The following is a 21800-nucleotide window of genomic DNA, read 5'->3' as shown; positions in this document are numbered from 1 at the left end:
TGGTGCACATAATGGCATGATATTGGCGTTATCGGCGACTTCAAGCTTGGTTCGATGTCCGTGCTATGGCCGCTACCGAAGAGACTCGTTCAACACCCAGCCATCTGCATTCATGATGTTTGTCTTGTTTTACCCGCTGAGTAACGTGTGCACGGTGCTGCCTGGCCGTCCTGAAAAGCCGTCCATTTCGGTGGTTCCTTCTCTTCTTCTTCTTTCTTCTTCACCTGCATCATTCTGTGTCTCATGCTACTGCCTACGTCAAGTTCTTCAGCAAGCACAACTCAGACGATGTATCAGCTCAGAGTACCTCCTGCCAACCACAAGATGGTCTCTACAAGCTCTCCTTCGCGCCTTCGGCGTGTTGACAATGTTGTCACTCGACCTCGCGGCCGCCACCCGACTAGAGCCAGACACACACCTTCTCTCTCTCCTACCCCCACTCCTCCAAAGGCGACAGTCATTCGAGTCCTCGCCAACCTGGGTCCTCGGACTCTCGGTCAACGACCGGCCCCTTCCCCACCAGCGGCTGCTGCAGTAAGTGCTCCCCAGCCGCGACGTCTACCTGCGCCCTGCTAACTCCCCACAGAAGACAAGCACCATCAGCAAGCCTGCTGCTGCTGCTCCTAAGCGGGCGGCGTGGGAAGTACCAGAGCCACTGCCCTATGGGGTGAGTCTCCTGGCCTCAGTCGTGGCTGCCCTATGAGACTAACACGCAACCAGTCGCGGTTCAGGATACGCCCTGTGCAGAGTTCAGCCAGGGACGCTGCTAAGACAGTCGAGAACAAGGTATGTTCCAGTGCTCGCCGCAGTCGTTGATGGTATGCTAACCATATGTAGGCCCGCCAGCCAAAGCGTTCTCCGACTCTACCCGTGCGTGCTCGACAAGGACCTGCAAGCGTAGCCAGTCAAGTTTCACAACTGCGCGAGCAAGCCCGAGCGAGAGCACGGAATGCCAGCCGTCAAGCCCAGATCGTGCCGACGAAAATCGAGCCAAAGCCTCGGCCCAAGCTGCGGATCACCCGCGATGCACCTGCACCGGCCCCGCCAGCTGTCACGCCAGCGCCTAGGCGCCCGAGGTTACGGATCACTCGTTTTCCGACGCCGGTCAAGCCGTCCGCGACCGAGCAGCCGCCGCCGCCACGGCGAGCTCTGAAGTCAGCACTCAAGCAACCCGGTACCGCCAAGTCAAGCAAGTCGGTTCGATTCGCCACAGTCGCAGCAGTTCGCCGGTTCGAGGCAACTGTCCAAGACAAGTCAACACTGTGGTTCGAGCCAACTATCGGTCACCGGATGCCAGTCGCTTGGAAACAAGGCACTCTCCACCCTCCCACTATCGTTAATACCCATGGCTCTTACGCCAAGATGTGGAAGAGTGTCCTTTTCGAAGACGGCACCAAACTTCTCCCAGGCTTTCGTTCAGAAACGATTCGTTCGCGACTCTGCCAAGTACAATCTTTCTACAGAGAGCAAGCCAAGTGCTTCCGATCCATTGTCGATCCCAGCTTCGTCGAAGTCAAACAGTCAATTCCTGGCTTCTACGGACGGAGAGTGGACGACAAGACATGGAGAGGATTTCTTCTCAAGCACCCTGGCGAGCGCGGACTGCCTGATGAGGCGTACGGCACTGTCCACTGGACAGACGACGGCATATGGCTATATCGCAGCGAAGCATTCCAATCGGGGACTCATCCATGTCCCCGTGATGGTCGCTGTTGGCGGTTTTATAAGAACAAGCTTTGCTTCTGCGATGGCAGATGGTTCCGGAGAACCTTTGAGATTTGGAAGGGATATACCACTCCTTTGAAGACCGATTTTTCGGCTCCTCCCGACCACCTCACTGGCGAGGTCAGGGTTCGCAACCCCACTCTTTACGGCGCGGCCCGAGGGGTTACTGTTCATTCAACTTGTTCAGACCCCAAGTCACTCGTTACAGACACCTCAGTTCCTCCGGTTTTCCAGTCACTCGTTAAGCCATCGGAAGCACAGACGCTTGCTTCAATTCAGCGAAGGCGGGAATGCAGGGCAGAGATTCAAGCAGAAGTCAGAGCCGAAGTTCTTAGGTTCATAGCCTTCATCGGAGCGCCCGCTGCTTGCTCTCGTTCAGACTCTCACGGTCAGCCACTCGTTTCTCAGCGACCAGAGTCAATCTCTCCCTCCCGTGATCGCTTGCAGTCTAACGTTCGCACGACGCTCGAGCCACTCCTTCATTCTTCCCGAGCTAAGTCGAAGGTTTCACGGACTGCACCAGCACCCCCATCCCTAGACCGTTCCATTCTTTCAAAGCCACTCATTCGGTCTCAGACCAAGTCACTCTCTAATACTTCAAATGAGTCGGTCACTTCTCGCACTTCTCGCACCCGATCAACAGCCAAGCAGTCACTCGCTCCTGCTCGCCACCGGTTGAGTCTCTCGGCCTGGTTGGAAAAGGTTGAGAGAGAGGGTCGCGTATAAAAGTGCATTGCAGTACTTTTTTGCTCTGCTGGCTAGGATGGGCGGTTTGCTCTTTTCCTCGAGTTCGTTACGATCCCGATATGGCACGGGTGCTTCACTCTTTCAGCACACCACAGCCTCTGGTTGGTCGCTTTCGATCTCCCCATTCTCGCGATTGGAGTGTTTCTATCATTACACACCCACTCCATGGTCCTAGCGCCCTTTTCGACCTGCGCACGGCCGAGTGTTTCGCTCTTTTCACATCCACTCGCGCCAACGCCAGCGTTCGCTCGTTCTTTTACCGCGACTGGAGTGTTTCTCTCTTTACACACACACTCCAGGGTCCTCCTTCTCCCCAATGGGCAGTGTTTCTCTCTTTACAACCCACTGCCCGGTCCTTGCTTCCATCCCCCGAGAGGAGTGCTTCATTCATTGCACATTCACTCCTCAGTACTTTCGTTTCCCGCGTGGGCAGTGTTTCTCTCTTTACACATCCACTGCCCGGTCCTTGCTTCCTTTCCCGCGTGAGCAGTGCTTCACTCATTGCACATCCACTGCTCGGTACTTTCGTTTCCCGCGAGAGCAGTGTTTCTATCATTACACATCCGCTGCTCGGTTTTTGCTTCCGGCGATAGGAGTGTGTCTCTCGTTACATACGTCCACTCCTTAGTCCTTCCCTTTTTCCGCGAAAGGAGTGTTTCAGTCATTTAACACCCACTCCTCGGTACTTTCGTTTTCCCGCGAGAATAGTGTTTCCCTCATTACACATCCACTGCTCGGCTCTTACTTTTTGCGATAGGAGTGTGTCTTCGTTACATACGTCCACTCCTTAGTTTCTGTTCGGTCTTTGACCCCACACATTCATTATCCCGGTCGAAGAGTGTTTCTCTCTCTTTTTCACCCACTCGACGACTTCGGGCACATCACTATACAAGCGACCAGGCGACGGTATGCTCCTTCGATCAGTCAATCACCAGAAGTCGAGCCAGAGCCTCAGCCAGCGTCAGCTTTTTTACGGTTGTGTGTTAGCCTAAAACACTTCCCAGTGCGGCAAGGTGTCCTGGGTAACCAAAAGCCTCCACTTCTTCATGGTTGTGTGTTAGCCATATCAAAACGCTCCCCAGTGTACACGGTGTCCTGGGTAAACAAAAGCCTGTGTTTATGCGACCCGGCGACGGCGCGCTCCTTCACTTGTCAATTTCCGAAGTGCAGCAAAGGCCTCAACCGCGAGTCAGCTTTTGTGGTTGTGTGTTAGCCAAAAACGCTCCCCAGTGCGGCAAGGTGTCCTGGGAAAACAAAAGCCTCCATCAGCGGCCTGGTGACGGTAGCTCCTTCTGTGGCGGCAGATGAGCGAAGACCTAACCGGTGTCTGCATACTTTTTGTGGTTGTGTGTTAGCCAGTCAAAACACTCCCCAGTGTGCATGGTGTCCTGGGTAAACAAAAACCTGCACTTCAAAGCGACCCAGTAACGGTTATGCTCCTCCCGGTGGCGGCCGGTTGAGCGAGAAAGGGCCTCAGCTGCGAGTCTGCTATGGTTGGGTGTTCGTCCTAAAACACTCCCCAGTGAGGTCAGGGGTCCTGGGAAATCAAAACCCTCCACGGCGGCCGCAATAGCGACGGTATGCTCCTCCGGGTGGCGGCCTGTGAGTAGAGCGGGGATCTCGCTGCGTGCCTGCTCTTGGACGGATCGAGTCGAGTCGAGTCGAATCGGTGTCGATGCGAGTCGAGTCGAGCGGACGATGTCGGTCAAGCGGTGCGGCGAAGAGGCTCTATTGGGTCATACAACAGCGGCCGCGAGACTGACAACGACTGCGAGACGAGACGAGACGGTTCGATCGGAGTCGGACGGTAACGGAGTCACGGTTCGAGTCGGGTGAGCGACAACGACCGAGACGACGAAGCCGTGCGACGCCGCATTCGAAGCGGGAAGGGAGGTTTTCTTTTGTTTTGGGTTGGGTTTTCTTTTTTCAATGCTTTTTTCTTTGTTTCTTTTGTTTTTCTTTTTGGGTTTTGATTTATGCCCCTTGTGGCATTTATATTTACTTTTTACTTCTTATACTTTGCTGTTGGTTGCTACTAAGGTACACAGGCTCGATGACACCGAACGGTTCGATGCGAGTCGGAGTCGAGGTCGACAACGGACGAGCAGTGCGGCGAAGAGGCTCTATTGAGTCATACAACAGCGGCTGCGAGACCGACGACGACCGAGACGACGACGAGCCGAACGGTTCGGGTCGACACACGGCTTAGGCCTTAGATCAACCGGCTAAGTATTCCCCTTCCCTCTGTATCTGAGTCACATGCTAACGTTCTACAGGATTTTGTATATACGAGCACACCAATCGGCTAAGTATTTCCTCCTTTTGATTTGTCTTATTTGCTGACACTCTCGCAGGATCCATTGCCTTCACGTATACCTCTAACGGCATACCCGCGTAGATTATACGGCTAAGTAACCCCATTCCCTGTCTCTGGGCCCCGCTGACATTCCAGGATCATGAAGGACTTTAATGCCTGAAGTGAAATGCAGAACTGGCTGAGTGCTCCTCCTCAGTCTGTTTTGTCGATGCTTACACTATCGCAGGTTCGTCAGGGTATACCTACGAAGACGGACATCAATCTGCTAAGTATCCTCTTTCCCCAGAGTATTTTCCTCACTAACGACTCTAGTGCCGTGCGAAGATTGTCTGTGTCCGAGCACGAGTGCAAAACTGGCTGAGTCTCCCTCTCAGTCTTCTTTTGTACGTGCTCACCTTTTCACAATGTGGCTGCGTACGAGAGGTAGAGCATGGTTCAGACCGGCTAAGTCCCCAGTCACCTCCCCTGAGCTCGTGGTGCTGATAAACTTGCAGGAATCCAATGTATCGGCAATACCTCATTCCTGTCTCTGAATTGGCTAAGTATCCCTTTCCCCGTTCACCTTTCGCCGCTGACGCATTCGCAGGAGCAGACTCAAGCACTCCCCCCCTTTTTTTATAAGTGTCCCCATTCCCTTTTTGATAAGCTTTATGTTAATACACAGGATCCGGAGCATCAGTGCACGATCTTTGACGGCCAACAGGATAGATCCGATCTGCTAAGTGCCTTCCGAGTGACTCCAGGTGTACCTGCTGATGCCTCGCAGGGTCGTGCGCGTAGCTGCGGCCCTTCCTTTCTTTATAAGTGTCCCCTTCCATTTCTTACCAGGCTTCATGTTAATGCACAGGATGCGGGGTCCTGGCGAGCACGAGCGACCGCAAGTAGCCTTGGTTTCAGTTTGGCTCGGCATTATTTCCCTTGCGATATCCCATTTATGGCTGGCTATCTGGGAGATACCGCTTACTTCAAGCCCACTTGTTTCTCGGTATCCCACCCATTCTCGCAGAGTCCTGGATCAATGCACGCCATCCAGTTTGCCGTTCAGCATATCCGAAGGGCCCTCGTCACGCTGCCCTTCCGCTCCGACAGAAAGTTTCCTACTCTATTGTGGCTCGTCTCCCCATGATGCGTACTCCTACCCGTACCCTCGTGCAAGGGGGTCTGTGCTGACGCTCAGATTTTTGAGCGTATCACACACACATGCTAGACGACGAGCTCCCGCCTTCCCGCGGTGTCCGGCGTCAGTATCTTCGACCGACCGAATTCGTTATCGAGCGGTTCGATCGAAGAGAAGCCAAGCGGAGCTCATGGTATAGGAACGTTTATCTGACTCAGGGAGAGTTCACATAGTGGATTGGTAGTTCGTGGACATAATCACTAAGACCCTTTGTTCTGGAATGCTGTACTCTTTGATTTCATCCGGGAACTGCATGCCCCGATTTTCGATAGAGGCTAATGCCGGCCCTTTGCATGTCCCACTCGAGGCAGCACGCAGCGGGAGGTTCCGGCCTTCATCATCGCCCACATGATGTTCAATCTTCGAATGCAACGTCACTCAGAATGCTCGATCTGGCCACCTCCTCAGATGCAGTCGAGCCAGGAGGATTGAGGAGCGTTAGCGTCCGGCTCGCGAAACCGGTGGTTCCCGAGGTCCCTTTTGGGATCTTGGCACGCCAGGCTATGTTGAGCCTAGCACTCAGAAGCCCGGGCTTAAGCTTCACAAAGTCGTGAGAGGCCTTCCACGCGGCAAAAGCCGACATTCTCCCTCGCCTTGGTCTATCGACCCTCTTCCATTTCTGATGAGAGGCCGCATACGTTCCGTCCTACCGCGACATCTCTGCCAACGCTGCGCAACGGCTCAATGGCAGACTTCACCTCGAAACTACGCTACAAAGCGAGGCGGAAGACCGTCCAAGGCGCTGAGCGGGACCCAGTTGAATCCGGCGAAGCTGGGAGGTACCAGCAAGTACCCGTTATCGGCGCAGTTGAGCAAGAATCCTGAGCCGGCGTTGGATTCCCTCCAAAGCACGAAAGGGCATGCCTATTATAGATCGCAGATTGTAAGTCCAAGCCTATGCGGTACGTTGAATCCTGGGGTTTACACAGAAGGCATGGTTTCTGACTCTGACTCGTCTCTCACTAGATGATATCCTGAAATACATCGGCCCCACGCTAGAAAAGCACAAAGGATGCGACATCCTCGACGTGCATCCCGGCGTCGGTCTCTGGTCACAGAAGATCCACGAGTTCCTGCAGCCACGGAGCCATGTCCTCCTTGAACCATCGGCCGCGAAGTTTGACGAATACCTCAAGCCGCTATTGGAGAAGCCGGGGTCGAAGTACAGGTTGCACACGGGGAACATAGGCGACTTCGAGACGATCAGATCCCTGATAGACGGTGGAGCGTTTCCGGACCAGAAGCGAGTGCGTCCCGAGGACCCTTCTTCGCGGCAACAGAATACCTTGCTCTTGGTCACGGGCTCGCTAATGTGGGATCCGAAACTCCCGGGTATCGCCTTCGACTCTATGGCTAAGCAACTCTTCATACAGTTCACCAAGATGGCTGTGCAGAATGATGGCTTTCATGCATTTGGCCCCGTGCGGATGCTTCTTTGGATGGACCATAACGATTTCAAGGGTATCCTCCCTAGGTCGATGAACCAGCACAACAAAGCCAGCTTTTACATGGACACATTAGCGAAGATGACGGAGGTTGTAGCGGCCGGCCACGAACCGCGCTTAGCTGGAAAAGTATCTGTTGGGCGCGAACCCCAGTATGAGCTCGAAAGCATTATACGAGCCATGAGGGCGGGAAAGGAGAAAGGCATGGAGCTCCCGGCACACCGACGCGAAAACGTGCACGACTTCGCCGAGGATGTAGAGCGGATGACGCAGGGCAAGCGCGTCATGAAATCGGCTGACATGTATCAATACTTGAAAGAGCAGGAAATGGCCGGAAAGTCTACGGTGGGACTCAGTTCGCAGGCAGCCATTGACAGCTACAAGGTGGACATGGTCTTGAAAGAGAACCCGAAAATGTATCGGATGGATAATCTCTCGGTGAAAGGAAATCACAAGAGAGTCTCACAAGAGGGCAAACAAGCCAACATCATACGAGCAAGCATCAGTCAACAAACCCGTCAGAAACAGCAGATTGAGCGAGCCGCTGATATCGGCGAGGAGATCTACCATGCCGAGTGCAAAATTCTTGGCATGCAGGACGGCGCGGATAAAGAAGCTGCGCTCAAGAAGTTACAGAGTTTGGAAGACGACTTCGCCGCCGCCGTCGGCAAGATACCAAAAAACCTCAAATCTGCGGTATACTCGGATCTGGACGACCGGCAAACCCTATACTCGCCAGTGCCGCGCCTCCAATGGGACGCGCGCCCGTTTGAACCACTTGTCATGCAGCCAGACGAAGTGTTCCCCGCAAACCGTGTCTCGCTCGTCGACTGCGAGCCGCGACCTGCAATTGAAGGCCGCACAGCCGACTGGTTCGAATGGGTGCAGGACTTTCTATACGGGCTCTTCCAGCACAGCAGCACTGGGTCGGTCGTCTCGGCTTTGGAGAACATGCAGCCTGGGGCTTCAGAGATCATCGCGAATGCGCCGAGCCTGAAGGATCCGGCGAAGGGGGGCAGACTTGAAATGAAGAACTTGAGGGTGAGGATGCTGACTCCGGAGATGGTGGTTGAACTTTGCGCTGCGTATAAGGAGTGGCCTTTTAGGTCGCCGAACTCGGATCACACCAGGTATTTCCGGTTGAGGTTCGGGAAACCCCCGACATGATGCGGCGCTGGAGGGTTACGAAGACGTCTGCGAGGATACTCGAGATAGCAATTCGCCGTCTTTACGGTCGGAATTCTTCCATTGCGGATGGATATTGTACACTATTGTAACACGCGGTGTAGTTGCGCCTGCAATGCATAACCAGCCAGTCCCATCGGCACCCGTCCCGTCCTACCTTCCTCACTTCTTCTTCGCAGCCGCTGGCGCTCCTTTCGCTGGTTCTGGCTTCGATCCTGCGGGTGCAGCTTTCCCCTGGCCTGAGCCTTGGCCACTTATAAGATCCATCAGATGATCTGACTTCGCTCCTTTGCCCTATACCAAAGTGTCAGGCATGCAAGCTCAATTGCCCTACGCAAAGCTTATGTCCTTAACCGCCACCAGTCGGGAAACAACATACCTGCTCAGCATCCCATCCGCGCCCGAACTTGGCTCTAAAGCCCGCCAATTTCCCCGCCTCATCCTCCTCCACATTCAATAGCTTCTGGCTACTCGGATTCCACAGCGGCGTATTCCTTGTGTCCTTCGTAGACTTGTATATCGGGGCGGGCGACGTCGTGCGGTGCAAAAAGGTGCTGCCGTCGGAGAGCGTGACGAGCTGTGTGAAGGTGTAGGGCCGTTTAGGGCGCCGGAGAAGGGTTGCGTGCCGGACTTGCGATCGAGCTGCGTGGCGGGAAATGACGGGTGTGGGGGAGTGAATAGAACGCCGCAGGACGCGCAGGGCGCTGGAGGAGGGAATTGGGGTTGCCATCGGGCGGTATAAGAGCGTGTTGGGCTGGGGGAGAAGATATCGAAGGGTGGAGGTGATGAGATGGGAGAGGTGCGCCCGGCAGATCTTCGGCAGAACTTTTTTTCGACCGGGGACGGGAAATGGATGCGGGTTGACACCAAGCGTCAATCCCATCTTTTGCTTCGACTATCGTCTCTCTTGGATTCGATCGAGCGGTACTTTGTCCCACATGATACGGCAATAGATTCTGCTGCGTCTACAAGCTCAATGGCGCTCAGCCGGCGCCCAGCCGCCCGCTTCTTCTCCGCCTTCTATCGCTGGAGCTGCTATACGCGTAAGATTCTGTACCGCTCCTTGATGGATCATCAGTAGCTGACCTACTGTGCTTAGAGCGACCGGTACCATGTAGCGAGGTTCTCCGTTATCGTCAGAATGGCTTTGGGCGTCGTCTTGACCTGCAAAGCTCCCGAGGCTATCTTGCGACGAGACCGTACCGCCAGATTGAAGGGGCTGCAACACATACGAATGATGAGGAGATACAGGTAGCTGCAGAGGATACATTGAGGCGTACCCATTCTCGGGTGGACGAATCCGAGGCAGGCCGATTAGAGAGCTCTGCCAGCCAGCCAGAGGAAGAGCTCAAGCAAGAGCAGCTTCAGCACGAAGAGGAAAGCGTGAATGAAGACGAGATATCGACAGCCGGCTTCTCGCTGGAAGGCATGCACACGAATGCGTTGCGCGACGGGGTGCGCCATGTCATGCGCCATGTCCCTAGCTCTGTCGTCGTTATCACAGCTGCCGCTCGCGAAGACGGACAGCCCATTCCCCTTGGCAGTGCCATCTCCTCCTTCAACACCGTCACACTGGACCCGCCTACCGTATCGTTCAATATCCGATACCCATCGAGAACGTTGGATGCTATCCGGGCTGCCCACGGCCTCTTCCGCGTCCACTTCCTAGAAGGCCAGAAGAGGGGTGGCAGGATAGCAGAAGTATTTACTCTGGCGAACACTACAGAGAACTTCAAGATCCGGCGTCAGGAAGTACGTGTGCATTTGCCTCCAAGACGGGACATATCAAATGCGACCGACTCCATGGCACCCCAGATCCAAGATACCGCCGTGGTAGCGGCGATGGAGTGCGAGATGACGCAAGAGATGACAGTGGCCGATCACATTATTCTTGTTGCAAGAATCAACAGTTTGGAGAAAAACCCGGAACTCGAGTCTACAATTCTGTATCATGACGGGAAGTACAAAAGGAACGACGGCGCCGTGGTCTTTCAGCACCTTGGCTCTCATCGCGTCTTGCCCGCAAATGAGGCTAAAGAGGTGGGCATATACTGGAAGTATCCGCTGTTTCACGGAGAGGCGGAAAGACAGGATATGAAAGAGCAGCTCAAGTCTTACATCAAGAGCAATCCCCATTTACTCAAAATGGACCTTACAGATGCCGCAGTCGAGCTGCATAGCAGCCTATTAATTCCCCGTGGTGCGTTCGGTTTCAACATGGCGCTTCTGGTCGCCGAATGCAGGGCTGATCTTGGACTCGAGCCGGGCTTCCAAAGAGACTGGGAAAAGGACGCACCCGTAGTGAATGAGTTCTATGGTCGCCTCACCCCGGGTGCTATAAAGTCTATTGTCGAGCGTGTGCGGAAGCTGGCTAGGATTGATGCCAGCTGCTTGGATTTGGATCTCATCATCTTGCTCTCCGCTCTAGGGGTTCATCCTACCTGCACCGGTTATCTTGCTAGCGAAATACTGGAGCCCTTGCGAGATGAAGGCTTCGTGGCTCCATTCGAAGCTAAAGCCAGACCCCCGGCTATACGCAGAGTTTATACTGCAGCCACTCTCGAGGATACAGAACAACTCGAGTTCCGTCTTCGCGAATTCCTCCGCACGCGAACATATAACGATATCCGGAGGATGACACCCGAAGATCTTGAGAAACAGGTGGGTGGTCCGGGTCCGAAGGCACGGAGGATCGCGCACATCAAACGTGTACGCGACCGCATCATCACCGAGGTCTTTCCGGCTGTTTTCGCTGCACCCAATATCGATATAGGTCCAAGCGAAGTGTACCAGGAGGAAGCGCGCGTTGTCGTTGCTCGTATCATCGATTTCTTCGGATTCAATAAGCTACTCTTGTTTCGCAGGAACATCTCTCTGCCCACCATTGAGATCCTGCGAAGGGTTGGCGTACATCCCATGGTCTCAGGCGTCGATGTCGAGTTCCTTATAGGCAAGCTTGTGTACATGCACCGTTTCGAACGGGACCCCGATGCACTCCTTTCTGCAGTCCAAGAAATGCTGAACCGCCACTTCACGCGCAGTGTGTCGTTGAGCGACCTCGAGTCGCGCGTCAAGCAGCTTGTGCAAAAAGCACCCCTCCGCGTGGTTAAATGGGGACCGGCAGATCTCCTTGCGGCAATGGGTCTCCGCCACGGAGCTAGAGCTAAGACGCCGGTGGCGCGCGATAGACCACAGCGGCTCCGCGACGGGCACATACTCCCCATGCTCATTGCTAAGGAGCTCAAGAACTTCTACGGGAAAGGGACGGATGAGGAAAACGCGGCTATCGCTGACTTCCTCAAGACGCAGTACAAGTACGATGTCCATATGCCCCAGCCAATCCGAGACACCTCGGAGCCGGACGAAAAGTCGAGAAGCAGCGACGAGGAGATGGAGGAGGCGATGCAGCAGAGTCTCAACGTGCATGTCATGCATAGTGAGAAGGCTATGCAGCAGCTCGAGGAGGCGAGGAGGGAAGGGCCTCCCGCGACGAGCGGTAGGCAGAACGGCACGCGGTGGAAGAGGATAAGGATGAATGGGTCTGGCAAGGAGGCGGATGACAATCAGTGGACCGATTGGGGAAAGGAGACGGCGAATAAGGAGGCGAACAAGCCGCTTGTCACCCAATGGACGGCTTACCGGATTGATGGGGAAAAGAAAAATGTCGCTCAGTCCTTCAGATTCTAGTTTTATATTGGGGCGGTGGTTAGAGTGGGCGCCCCGGCCCCCCCTCCGTGTATAAACTGTATGATATCCAACCAAGCGTTTCGGCTACGTAACGCCAATTTTATCTAAAAGCATTTCCCCGTGGTAGAACTTTATCTGCAATATACGTCGTCGGCGACAGGCTCTCCAGTCCGTGTGTTTGACGCTTCTCGTCTCGATAGCTAGCCCGTAGAAAGCACTCTCATGGCGCAGGAACCGGTCATCGAGGCAAGCAGAGTATGAGTATATATCGTCATGCCCGTCCAGAGCATTATCAAGGCTATATTGTGATTTTATTTTTCAGAGTAGTAACTCGATCCACAGGATATCTTATCATCACCGTACCTTATCCTGACATATCCGCTGGACAAGGGAAAGCCTGCAAGTTGAAGCAAAAGAGGCTGCGTCAGACACACTACCCACGCCTAACGCTGCTCAAGCAAGAATGCAAATCACAAAGTACCGCCGGTTCGCTCGCATCGTGGAAGAAAGCACGCCGCCGCCAATGCACCACCCGTGTTCATACATGACCTCCCTATGACTTTAAACGCCATGCCCTAAGGTGGCGATTGTACGATTAGCAGATGCTCGGTATTCGATCCACAACGTTGGCCTCTCACTTCTGACTCGCATATCCCGCTCTCGTCAACCTCCTCCGCAGCTCCTCCCTCGCAGTCGGCGCGCGCTCCTCCGTCCCCGACATCTGGCTATCCCCGCTCATGCGTGGGACCGGGTTCGGCAGATCCGACGCGGGCAGATCTAGGTTAGGTATCCCTTGCATAGGCAGATTATTCCCCGCAGACAAGAACGGCGAGGGAGGGAGGTCTTCGAGATTCATCGTCTGGTGCACGTCGTCCATGAGCGCGGGGTCGACGGGCATGTCGTAGCTATTGTGTTGGGCCGGAAAGGTTGGGAACTGGGGTTGGTGCTGAGCGGCTTCTATTTGGAGTTGATTGCTGGGTGAGTCTGCGCGGTCGAGGGCACGAGGATGCTGCTCTTGCTGTTGGAGAGGTGAAGGATATGGCTGTTGAGCCGGCGTGGGGGTCGAAGGGTGTGAGCCTGGATGCTGCTGCTGCAGCATGTAGCGCGATTGCTGGGCACGAAGTGCAGAGAGACCCTTGTTCATCTCGCTGCATTCAGGGCAGTTGCGGATTACCTGGCTGACGGTTTCCTTGATGCGGACCCAGTGGTAGTTTTCGGCGATTGACGCCGTGGTCTTGTTGATGCCACCGTGGGACTTGTGGTGCACATCTCGCGCGATCTCGTATTGACGCTGGGGATCTGATATCACTTCTTTGCCTTTGAGCATCAGCTTCTCCGGTTGAGTAGCTGTGGCGGGGTAGAGCTTGTAGTGGGTTGCTGCACTGCGTAGACGGCTATAGACGGGGGCACATGTCAGCAGATATCCTCGCCAGAGAGGCTCTGGGAAAGAAGGGATGGAACAGGGCAAGCAGGTCGTAAAGGGCCTCAGTGGACAAAGGCAGTACGTACCTCTTCTCCGCTCGATCGGCTCCATTTGGGTACTTTCCATTCTTGAGATAGAAGCGGATCTTGTCGAAGCGCTCTTCTGAGACAAAATCATCGTCTTGGCCGAGGTCTCGACCGTAGATGATGGCATCGACGAGCTCGCCGGGGTAGGACTTCAGATTGCCGCAGCCTTTGACACGTCCTATGCGCTTAAAGCCAAGTGCATCCCATATCCGGCAAGAAGCGACGTTTGTCTCATACACGAGGTTGAAGACGGAATATGTATAGCCCTATGAACGTTAGATTCTTACCGATGAAATTGAGTGCGCTCCAAATCCGGTGGGATTACCCGAACGGGCAAACATAGCACGGTCCAACCCATACTCCCAACCACAGGCCAAATGCCCACGCGGGCCGGGTAGGGTGTCCCGCCAGGGCTGGCAGCGTCAAGATCAATACTTACAAGCTTCGGCGCCCAGTCAAGGTACGTCTCGCCCATCAGACGGCCTACGCCTCGGTTTCGCGACGCATCAGTGACCAAAAAGCCGCCGTTGCAGACGTGGCTCGACCGCCCCGGGTAGTTTGGCTTGATGTAGAAGCTACCCAGACACTCCCGCTCCCAATCGCAGCCGCGGCGCGCCATTTCATGTATCTCTCTGCCGTCGTGTATCTCACCCAACAGCATAATAGCGCCGAAGACGCCGAACCAGTACGGACCGAAGTTCTCGAGCGGCAGCGGGTCGACCATGGGGTATGTATCGCCCTTCTCGATCTCGCGACCGAGCTGATCGCACAGGTAGGCAAGCAGTGTGAGGGGTACCTGGTTCGGCGCCGAAAAGGGTACGATGGTGGCGACGGTTACTCGATCGCGCAAGGTAACTTGGCGCGGCGCAATGCCTGGAGGGAGAGGGTCGCCGGGCGGAGGATAGGGCGTGTCGCCTGAAGTGCGGTAGACGACGGGCGCAGTGGGATCCTCGAGCATTGCAGGCATAGCGGGCAGTAGAGGTAGAGTGTCTGCGATTAGCTATTTCTGCGTGTTAGCGTCGAGAAACGGGAATGATGGTAGCAAGTGAGATGAAGTCTTCGGGGGCGCGCACGCAGCGATGGCTCGGCCCGAAGGCCGTCAACGCATTGTGTGCGCGGCTGCGAGGACATGGCCTTGTTCAGGATGAGGATGATGGAAGTTAGATGCACTTACTCGCGCTTTTGTGCTGGGGCTTTCGTGCTGAGAACTGAGCACCGTTCTGAGAAGACACAGCGACGAGCGCCGACACCGTGCCGTGTGGGCGGGGCTAGACTAGGCTGCGGGCTGGGGTGCGGCGCTTGGCAGGCGGACGCTCGCCTGGCCAATGAGAAGGGTGGCGTCGTCTTTGCGACACCCTTTTCCTGGTGCTTGGTGGTTTTGAAAGGGAGGCCGAAAGGGAGGCCGAAAGGGAGGCCGAAAGGGAGGCCGAAAGGGAGGCCAGCTCTCCGGGCGCAGAGCTGAGCTGGAAAAGTCGTCCTGTCACTTTCCACTTTTCGGGGCAGTCGCGATCGGAGGCGCCAAGACCTTATCGATAGTGTACCTCTCTCTACCTTGACCTCCAGAACACCACCAAGCCTTTCACATCCGAACGACCTGGGAACGTTATATCCGCATCACAAGCATCTCCTCCGTCCTTGTAGCACCCGAGCAGACGAGAATACACGACAAGCGTCCGGCGTCTTTCATCGTAATATTGGGTCGGAAAGGCCGAGGGGGGGTTACGCGGAACATGGTAGGCTTCGGGAGAGGATGCATTCAACGTGACGTGATGGCTGGACAGGCCGTTGTTGGAGCTTGCTCCTCTTCCTTCGAAATGCCAACGTTCCGGCACCGGCAAGGATCAACACATGCCAGCGGCCGTAACCAAAAGCGAAAAGCTGAAAGATGATCAGATAAAGACGGGTGGCCAGAGCTCACAAGCGAAAGATCGTCGCAGGGATGCCTAGGGGATCGATCATCCCCAGCTCCTGAAGGTGCACATGAAGAATGCCTACGATTCTTTCAAAGGAACTGGAAAGACAATCGCCTTGCACTTTTGAGCATTACCCCGCGCTTTCAAATCACGACAGCTCCCATTTTCCGCGCAGACAAGTTGGTGCGCTCGTCACTGGATTAGACTTTCTTGGTCAGCGCATTAGCCTGTGAAGTCATCGCCGAGCCCTGCCAATTTGTTATTCCAGGGATCGCGACAAGGCCTGGAAGCTGCAAGGAAACCAACGCGACCATCTTTTCCCATGAAACACTTTCATGCCCCAGAACACTCGACTCCCGCTCCACCGCCGCGATTCGAGACACAGTTATGGACAAGCTGAAGGTGAAGGCGAGGTCTGCGCGCAACAGGGTTGCCGAACAAGCATCGCGAGGTTCCGGCAGCGCCTCGCTTTCGGTTCCACACTCGGCGCTTCCTCCGGAAGACAACGCGAGCGTGAGAGCAGTCAACGAAGGCTTCATAGGACCTCAGCCTGGAACGACAGCGCGCGACTTCGCCGACACCCCAGCACCGCAGCCAGCCATCGAGCCTCCTACCTCGTTGCAGTCGTCTGTAGACGCGGGAAAGCCGGTCCCTGTCCCGCCCAAGAATGGCAGTCGCTCAAAGGCGTCGTCGAGGTATGTCCAGGTACAGACATAAACAGAGGGTACAGTAGCTGACAACCGCTTTGCAGTCTCCAGGTGCCGACCCCAGGGCGGGCGAGGAGCAATTCGGCTCCTAACGCACCACCACCGCCTGCGCAACGCCGCCCCTCTGCTGGCGTTCGCCAGTCCAGTATCGGGATTAGACGAGTGCCCTCGGCGGGCGCGCTGCGACAAGTCGCCTTGAGTCCGAACGCGTCCACACATCAACTATCAGGAAGCACTTCACGCCTACCGGCTTTGGAGGAGGAATGCCAGTTAGAGCCTGTCTCGACGGGTTCAACGAGCACCACGGAATCAGATACACCACGGCCAGAGCCTAGCCGGTTGAGGAAGGTCAGCAGTGCTATTCAGACAAGGCTGCCGTTCTGGAAGGGTAAGGAGAAGGATGAGGAAGGCGAGAAGGCGCCTATGCCAGCGGCAGCGGCGGAACCGCCCATGCAGTATTCTTCGAACATGGTTGACGTGCTCGACACCCTCGGTATGTGCATGCTGAGAAGAAGGAGTAGATCAATGGCTGACCTGCACAGATCCCGAAGTGCAAACCCTGACGTCCCTTACCAATATACAAAACTCCCTCTTCGTGCCCAATCTGGGTCGGTTCGTGAATCGCAGACCTACCTACAACATACAGCGCCCACCTAGCGAGGTTCAGAGCTTGGAAGAGATCAATTCGATCTTGGCGCCCGCGCAACAAGCTCAGTCGGAGGCTGCGCCGACGTTGACGCGGACACAGACCGGCGGTACAATGGCCACTCTAGCCACCATTGACTCGCGAATGAGCGATAGCCGATACGCTGTGCTTCCTCACGGTGCATCGCTGGAAGGCTGGACCAAAGAAGACAAGAAGGAGCTCAATGATCACGTCCGTCACATGTTACATTCGAGGAGATCCAAGTTCAAGCGTTCTATGAGGGGTTTCGGGCAGTATGTCAAGCGACGTAAGTATTCCTTTTTGATGTTAAGTCACTCTATCTAACGGCTTCGCAGCCTTGGGATTCTTAGTCACCCTCTATGCGACTCTGATCACCCTATTCGGTCTCGCATGGGTGCTCTTCCTGATCGGCTGGATCAACGTTGGCGGGAAGCAGATCTACGTCGTCCACATTATCGACAGTGTTTTAGTCGCCCTGTTTGCCATCGTTGGTGACGGTCTTGCTCCCTTCCGCGCGATTGACACATACCACATGATCTATATCGCTCATTACCACCACTATACGTGGTCGCGTCGGAAGAAAGATTTACTGCCGGAACTCCGCGATCATAACGATTTACCAACCGGGAATGCCCCGATGTCCGGACGGAACGGCGATTCTGACCTTGAGGACCCGGAGAAGCAGTGGGAGTTCACCGTTCTCACGCCGAAACAGCAGGCCAAGCTTGAACACCATGAATCAAAGTTCTGCAAATCGCACTCCTTTTATAAGCCGCATGAGACAGAAACGCATTACGCTTTCCCACTACGCCTGCTAATCGCCATTGTCGTACTCCTGGACTGCCATTCCTTGCTCCAGATCTCCCTCGGCGCTTGTACCTGGGGCATCTACTACAAGGTTCGGCCCTTCGCACTCACGACTGTAATTCTGTGCTGTTCGATTACATGTAATGCAACCGCAGGCCTGCTGATCATGATTGGCGATCGGAGGACGAGGAAGAAGGATGTGCTAGAGCGCATGAACAGGCAGGACCTGACTGAGGAGGCTATGCATAAGGTAGAGAAGAAAAAAGACCGCGAAAGCGAGAGCGAACGGGAGGACGGGGATTCAAGCAAAAAGCAAAGTAGGAGCAGCTTGGATATTTTGCGGAAACCGTATTCTCACCGCAGCGGGAAGGAGAAGGAGAAGGAGAAGGCAGTGGAAAGTGCATATCCATGAGCGATTGAGCGTGTAGACTTTTGCCATACTTTTCTGCATATAGCGTAGCGTAGGACTATTCCTAAGTCACAACGGACTAACTTCACCTTTCCCTACACTGAATGTCTGTACGATGCGGATGAATAAGCAGCCCGCGCTAAGAATATCAACGCTAGCGCCATTTCGGTCTTTCGGTCGTGTTCCGCGGTTCGTCTTGAACGTCAAATCTGTCGAGCGAACCCTTTCAGCACAAAGATAATATGGTCGCGTTTATTGGCAAATCTCACCCAAAGTAATAGTTCAGTCGAGCTTGCCGTCAAAAGCCGCGCATTACCAGGTGCCCCAACAAAATCGCCTCTCGGAACAAGCGCCAACCTGCTTAATACACCGGGTTTCCCTCGCGACAGGACCAAGCAGTCGCTCATGGGGCTTTCCCTCGCTGCGTAAACAACGATCTGGATACAAGAGCTACGTTTTAGGGCCTAACACCTGTCATGGCCGATCTGACGTTGACGTTCGGGTCGAGCTTCGGGCCCGGACCGCCGGCGAAGAGAAAGAGGCTCGAATTCTCCGGCGACACGCAGACACCATCGACTATTGTCGATAGACGCTGTACTGTCTCGCAAGCTTTGAGGTAAGTTTCAGAGGCTACGTTGGGCCAGGAGCTGTAGAAGAGGAAGTTCCAGAAATCCAGATCCCGTTCGGGTATTCTTGCTTCTGCTTTACACACGTCTACCAGCCACCTCGACCTTCTATACAATCGGCCTTCCAATCTTCGGCATTAGCTTACACAATGCACCGCGCTAATGGGACGCATAGATTAGACTGCGACTTCATCACAGTAGCAGTCGGCCAAGACGAGCTCAAAGTCAGCTTCAAAGTGCACGAGCACGCCATCTGCGACCGTTCCGAGTTTTTCCGCAATAGCATGAAGCCCGAATGGTCCTCGATGCGCGCCGATCCCCGCGTGATTGAATTACCGGAGGACGACCCGGACGCCTTCTCGCTGTATCGCACATGGGTCTACAGCGGCAAACTTGCCATCCTACCCGACAAAGACTGCGATCTCAACTCCACGACGGAGCGCTACCACACGCTGGCGTATGCGTACGTGCTCGGGGAACGCCTCTTGGATACGGATTTCAAGAACGCGATTGCCGATGCGTATGTGCTGTACGCGCGGGGGATTCCGCCATCGAGACGGTACTACCCGAGTAACGAGGAGATTCGGATTATTTATGAGGGAACGAGGGAGGAGAGCCCGATTCGCCAGCTGCTGGTGGATATTTGGTATTGCAGGGGCAAGGCGGAGTGGCTCGAGAAGGATGCGGATTTGCCGAGGGAGTTTTTGACTAATGTGGTGAGGGAGTTGCTCAGAGTGAGGGTGAGTGTGGAGAATTTGAGTCGGCCGTGGAAGAATAGTCATGAGCAGTATCATGAGAAATGAGGAGGGTTATGGAAAGTATGGGGCACAGGGTGGGGCAGGAGCAGCGTAGAAACAATGCCGGACCCGAAGGCGTAATGAAGTGGCGGAGGATGTGGAAAAGAGAAGTCTCGGCCGGGACGGGAGCCGAAAACCTGGATACAGTCGGATATTATAGGATGGACACGAGCACTTGGTGATTGGGCCAAGGCACGCTAGGGACGTGTATGGATAGACGAAGGCGTGGATGAGGAGAGCGGTACGATAGTTCAGGCAAGCCCCTTTCCCATTCCCTTCACCGCTCACGTTCACGGTATGAATTTCTCGCTGCTTCCTTTGTCAGACTTCACCGGCCGAATGTCTTACATAAAACCGTTGCGGGGGAGCTTCCCGCACCAAACCTTCGGCGCTTGACAAGTTTGGAGGTTATTACGTCGCAGTATTCCAATCCACGAGGTCCTACTCTGCAACACGTCACCGTTCTTCACAGCGTGTCACAAAGACCGAACGAGCGCAGATACGCGAAAACCCAAGTGCTGTCACCCTACCAGAGGATGGCACCGAAGCCTTTGCCGTGTGCATCGACTGGTGCTATACTCTTGCGCTTACGACATAATTTGGTTCTGCTCCGTCACCGCGGAAAAGGAATTTACTGGCGAGATGTTACCATCTTGGGAGAAACACTTCCCGATGTCGCGTTCAAGAATACGGAATTGGCGGGTTTGTTGCTCCGGGCGTGCCACGTGAGGTTTGACTCACCTGCACACCAACATAGTTGCCACGCTATGACCACTTTCAAGAGACCCTACGAGTCACGCCGTTCGTCCGTCCAACATTTCACGCACTACTTCACCATTCATGCTCGACGAACCCGTACTTCACTTTCACTTCCTGTCCCGCTCAGCCCCCGTCTTTATCGCAACCGCCAAACTCTAACCCAAAAAGACTCAGCAGATTAATCGCAATGGAACCTGACCCTCGCGTCCCGGTGTCCGGCAGCAAGATTGATTCGTAGGTAACTCCCTCGAACCAAGTCATCAGTAGGGACTGACTCTCATTAGCTTAACCAGCGATGTTATCAAGATCTCCGTAGGAGAATCTGGTCAAATCTTCCATGTACACCGAAGCCTGCTCTGCTCGACCTCCGATTTCTTCCAGAAGGCCATAAAGCAAGAGTGGGACACACTTCGAGCGGAAAGTGGCCTGATTACCCTAGCCGAGGACAACCCTGCCGACTTCAAGCTCTACGTCCATTGGATATACTACAAAACGTTGCCAACGACGATCGGCGTGAAGGCATCAGACGAAGAGGTGTCCACACTGGTCCGCGCGTACGCCTTGGGGGAAGCAATCATGGACATCGAGTTCAAGAACACTGTAATCGAAGCCTTGATTTCTATCTTCGCTCAGGAGGATCAATCCGCCCGATGCTTCCCGAGTGGCGATGATGTCTCCTTCATCTGTGAGGCTTTACCTACATCTTCACTGCTGCGGAAGCTGGCTGTGGATGCTTATGTATATATTGGTTTTTTCACTGAATTCGGTTATTGGACCAAGCGGATCGAGAAGTGCCCTAAGGAGTTCCTCGTAGATGTCGCTACGGCGCTATTCAAACGACCGAAGCCGTCTTACGAGGAACGTCCGTGGGTAGCCTCCAAGCAGCAATACCTTGAGGCAAATGCGCGAGACGGGGGAAAAGATCATGAATAAGTCTGCTTCGCAGACGACACTGGCGAGCTATCAAGGGGGCGGAGGAATTGCGTTTGGCCATGTGCGCCAGCTAATGAACATCACGCAGTCGGGACCCCCCCTGTATGGACTTGGACCGGAGTACACTTATGGTTCGTGTTTCTCCTTTCATAGCTAGGCTTTGTTCGGAATCTAAATGCGATTTGTGGAGTCAGAACTGAGAGTGCTAAGTTTACCCATCTAAGTGTTCCTTTTCACGACCTTTCTCGATTTGGAAGGACATAATGCCACTTTGTTTGCTTCGCTCTGCGCATGTGATCGCATGCCCATGGCCCACTTCTATGCGTGCGAAATGATGGAGATCAAATGTGGAGGGACAATGTCGAGCAGTGTGGGAAGGACTTCTTGGTG

The 21800-nt window shown here is 54.6% G+C and overlaps 8 protein-coding genes across 8 annotated transcripts; 6 read left to right on the top strand and 2 right to left on the bottom strand.

The window, feature by feature from the left end:
* Positions 1-288: 288 nt before the first annotated feature.
* BU26DRAFT_503057 (uncharacterized protein) lies at positions 289-2451 on the top strand (the record flags this gene model as incomplete). Its single annotated transcript, XM_033826677.1, has 4 exons — positions 289-534; positions 587-667; positions 721-786; positions 838-2451. 4 exons carry the CDS (start codon positions 289-291, stop codon positions 2449-2451), a joined length of 2007 nt encoding a protein of 668 aa, XP_033687613.1.
* A 4069-nt stretch (positions 2452-6520) lies between these two features.
* On the top strand, positions 6521-9074 carry BU26DRAFT_480374 (S-adenosyl-L-methionine-dependent methyltransferase). Its single transcript, XM_033825703.1, has 2 exons — positions 6521-6868; positions 6933-9074. Exons 1-2 carry the CDS (start codon positions 6589-6591, stop codon positions 8576-8578), a joined length of 1926 nt encoding a protein of 641 aa, XP_033687612.1. The 5' UTR covers positions 6521-6588; the 3' UTR covers positions 8579-9074.
* On the bottom strand, positions 8777-9326 carry BU26DRAFT_452994 (uncharacterized protein; the record flags this gene model as incomplete). The annotated part of the gene is made up of 2 exons (XM_033824815.1): positions 8777-8880; positions 8957-9326. Coding segments are annotated over 2 exons (474 nt in total), but the record flags the coding sequence as incomplete, so codon positions are not given.
* On the top strand, positions 9206-12432 carry BU26DRAFT_517202 (uncharacterized protein). The gene is made up of 2 exons (XM_033828515.1): positions 9206-9639; positions 9696-12432. Exons 1-2 carry the CDS (start codon positions 9573-9575, stop codon positions 12281-12283), a joined length of 2655 nt encoding a protein of 884 aa, XP_033687610.1. The 5' UTR covers positions 9206-9572; the 3' UTR covers positions 12284-12432.
* A 485-nt stretch (positions 12433-12917) lies between these two features.
* On the bottom strand, positions 12918-14759 carry BU26DRAFT_529624 (uncharacterized protein; the record flags this gene model as incomplete). The annotated part of the gene is made up of 3 exons (XM_033830910.1): positions 12918-13677; positions 13793-14058; positions 14232-14759. The coding sequence occupies 3 exons, from the start codon at positions 14757-14759 to the stop codon at positions 12918-12920; spliced, it is 1554 nt and encodes a 517-aa protein (XP_033687609.1).
* Positions 14760-16092: 1333 nt separating this feature from the next.
* Positions 16093-18298, top strand: BU26DRAFT_529623 (uncharacterized protein; the record flags this gene model as incomplete). Its single annotated transcript, XM_033830909.1, has 4 exons — positions 16093-16400; positions 16457-16905; positions 16955-17365; positions 17415-18298. 4 exons carry the CDS (start codon positions 16093-16095, stop codon positions 18296-18298), a joined length of 2052 nt encoding a protein of 683 aa, XP_033687608.1.
* Positions 18299-18488: 190 nt separating this feature from the next.
* On the top strand, positions 18489-20194 carry BU26DRAFT_259803 (uncharacterized protein). Its single transcript, XM_033821251.1, has 2 exons — positions 18489-18911; positions 19097-20194. The coding sequence occupies exons 1-2, from the start codon at positions 18772-18774 to the stop codon at positions 19722-19724; spliced, it is 768 nt and encodes a 255-aa protein (XP_033687607.1). The 5' UTR covers positions 18489-18771; the 3' UTR covers positions 19725-20194.
* Positions 20195-21450, top strand: BU26DRAFT_259804 (uncharacterized protein). The gene is made up of 2 exons (XM_033821252.1): positions 20195-20711; positions 20762-21450. The coding sequence occupies exons 1-2, from the start codon at positions 20665-20667 to the stop codon at positions 21408-21410; spliced, it is 696 nt and encodes a 231-aa protein (XP_033687606.1). The 5' UTR covers positions 20195-20664; the 3' UTR covers positions 21411-21450.
* Positions 21451-21800: the final 350 nt, after the last annotated feature.

This window comes from Trematosphaeria pertusa, assembly GCF_010094035.1.
Source record: "Trematosphaeria pertusa strain CBS 122368 unplaced genomic scaffold BU26scaffold_4, whole genome shotgun sequence".
Classification (NCBI taxonomy): domain Eukaryota; kingdom Fungi; phylum Ascomycota; class Dothideomycetes; order Pleosporales; family Trematosphaeriaceae; genus Trematosphaeria; species Trematosphaeria pertusa.
Note: the sequence above shows the minus strand (reverse complement) of the source record. Positions and strands in the feature narration are given on the sequence as shown.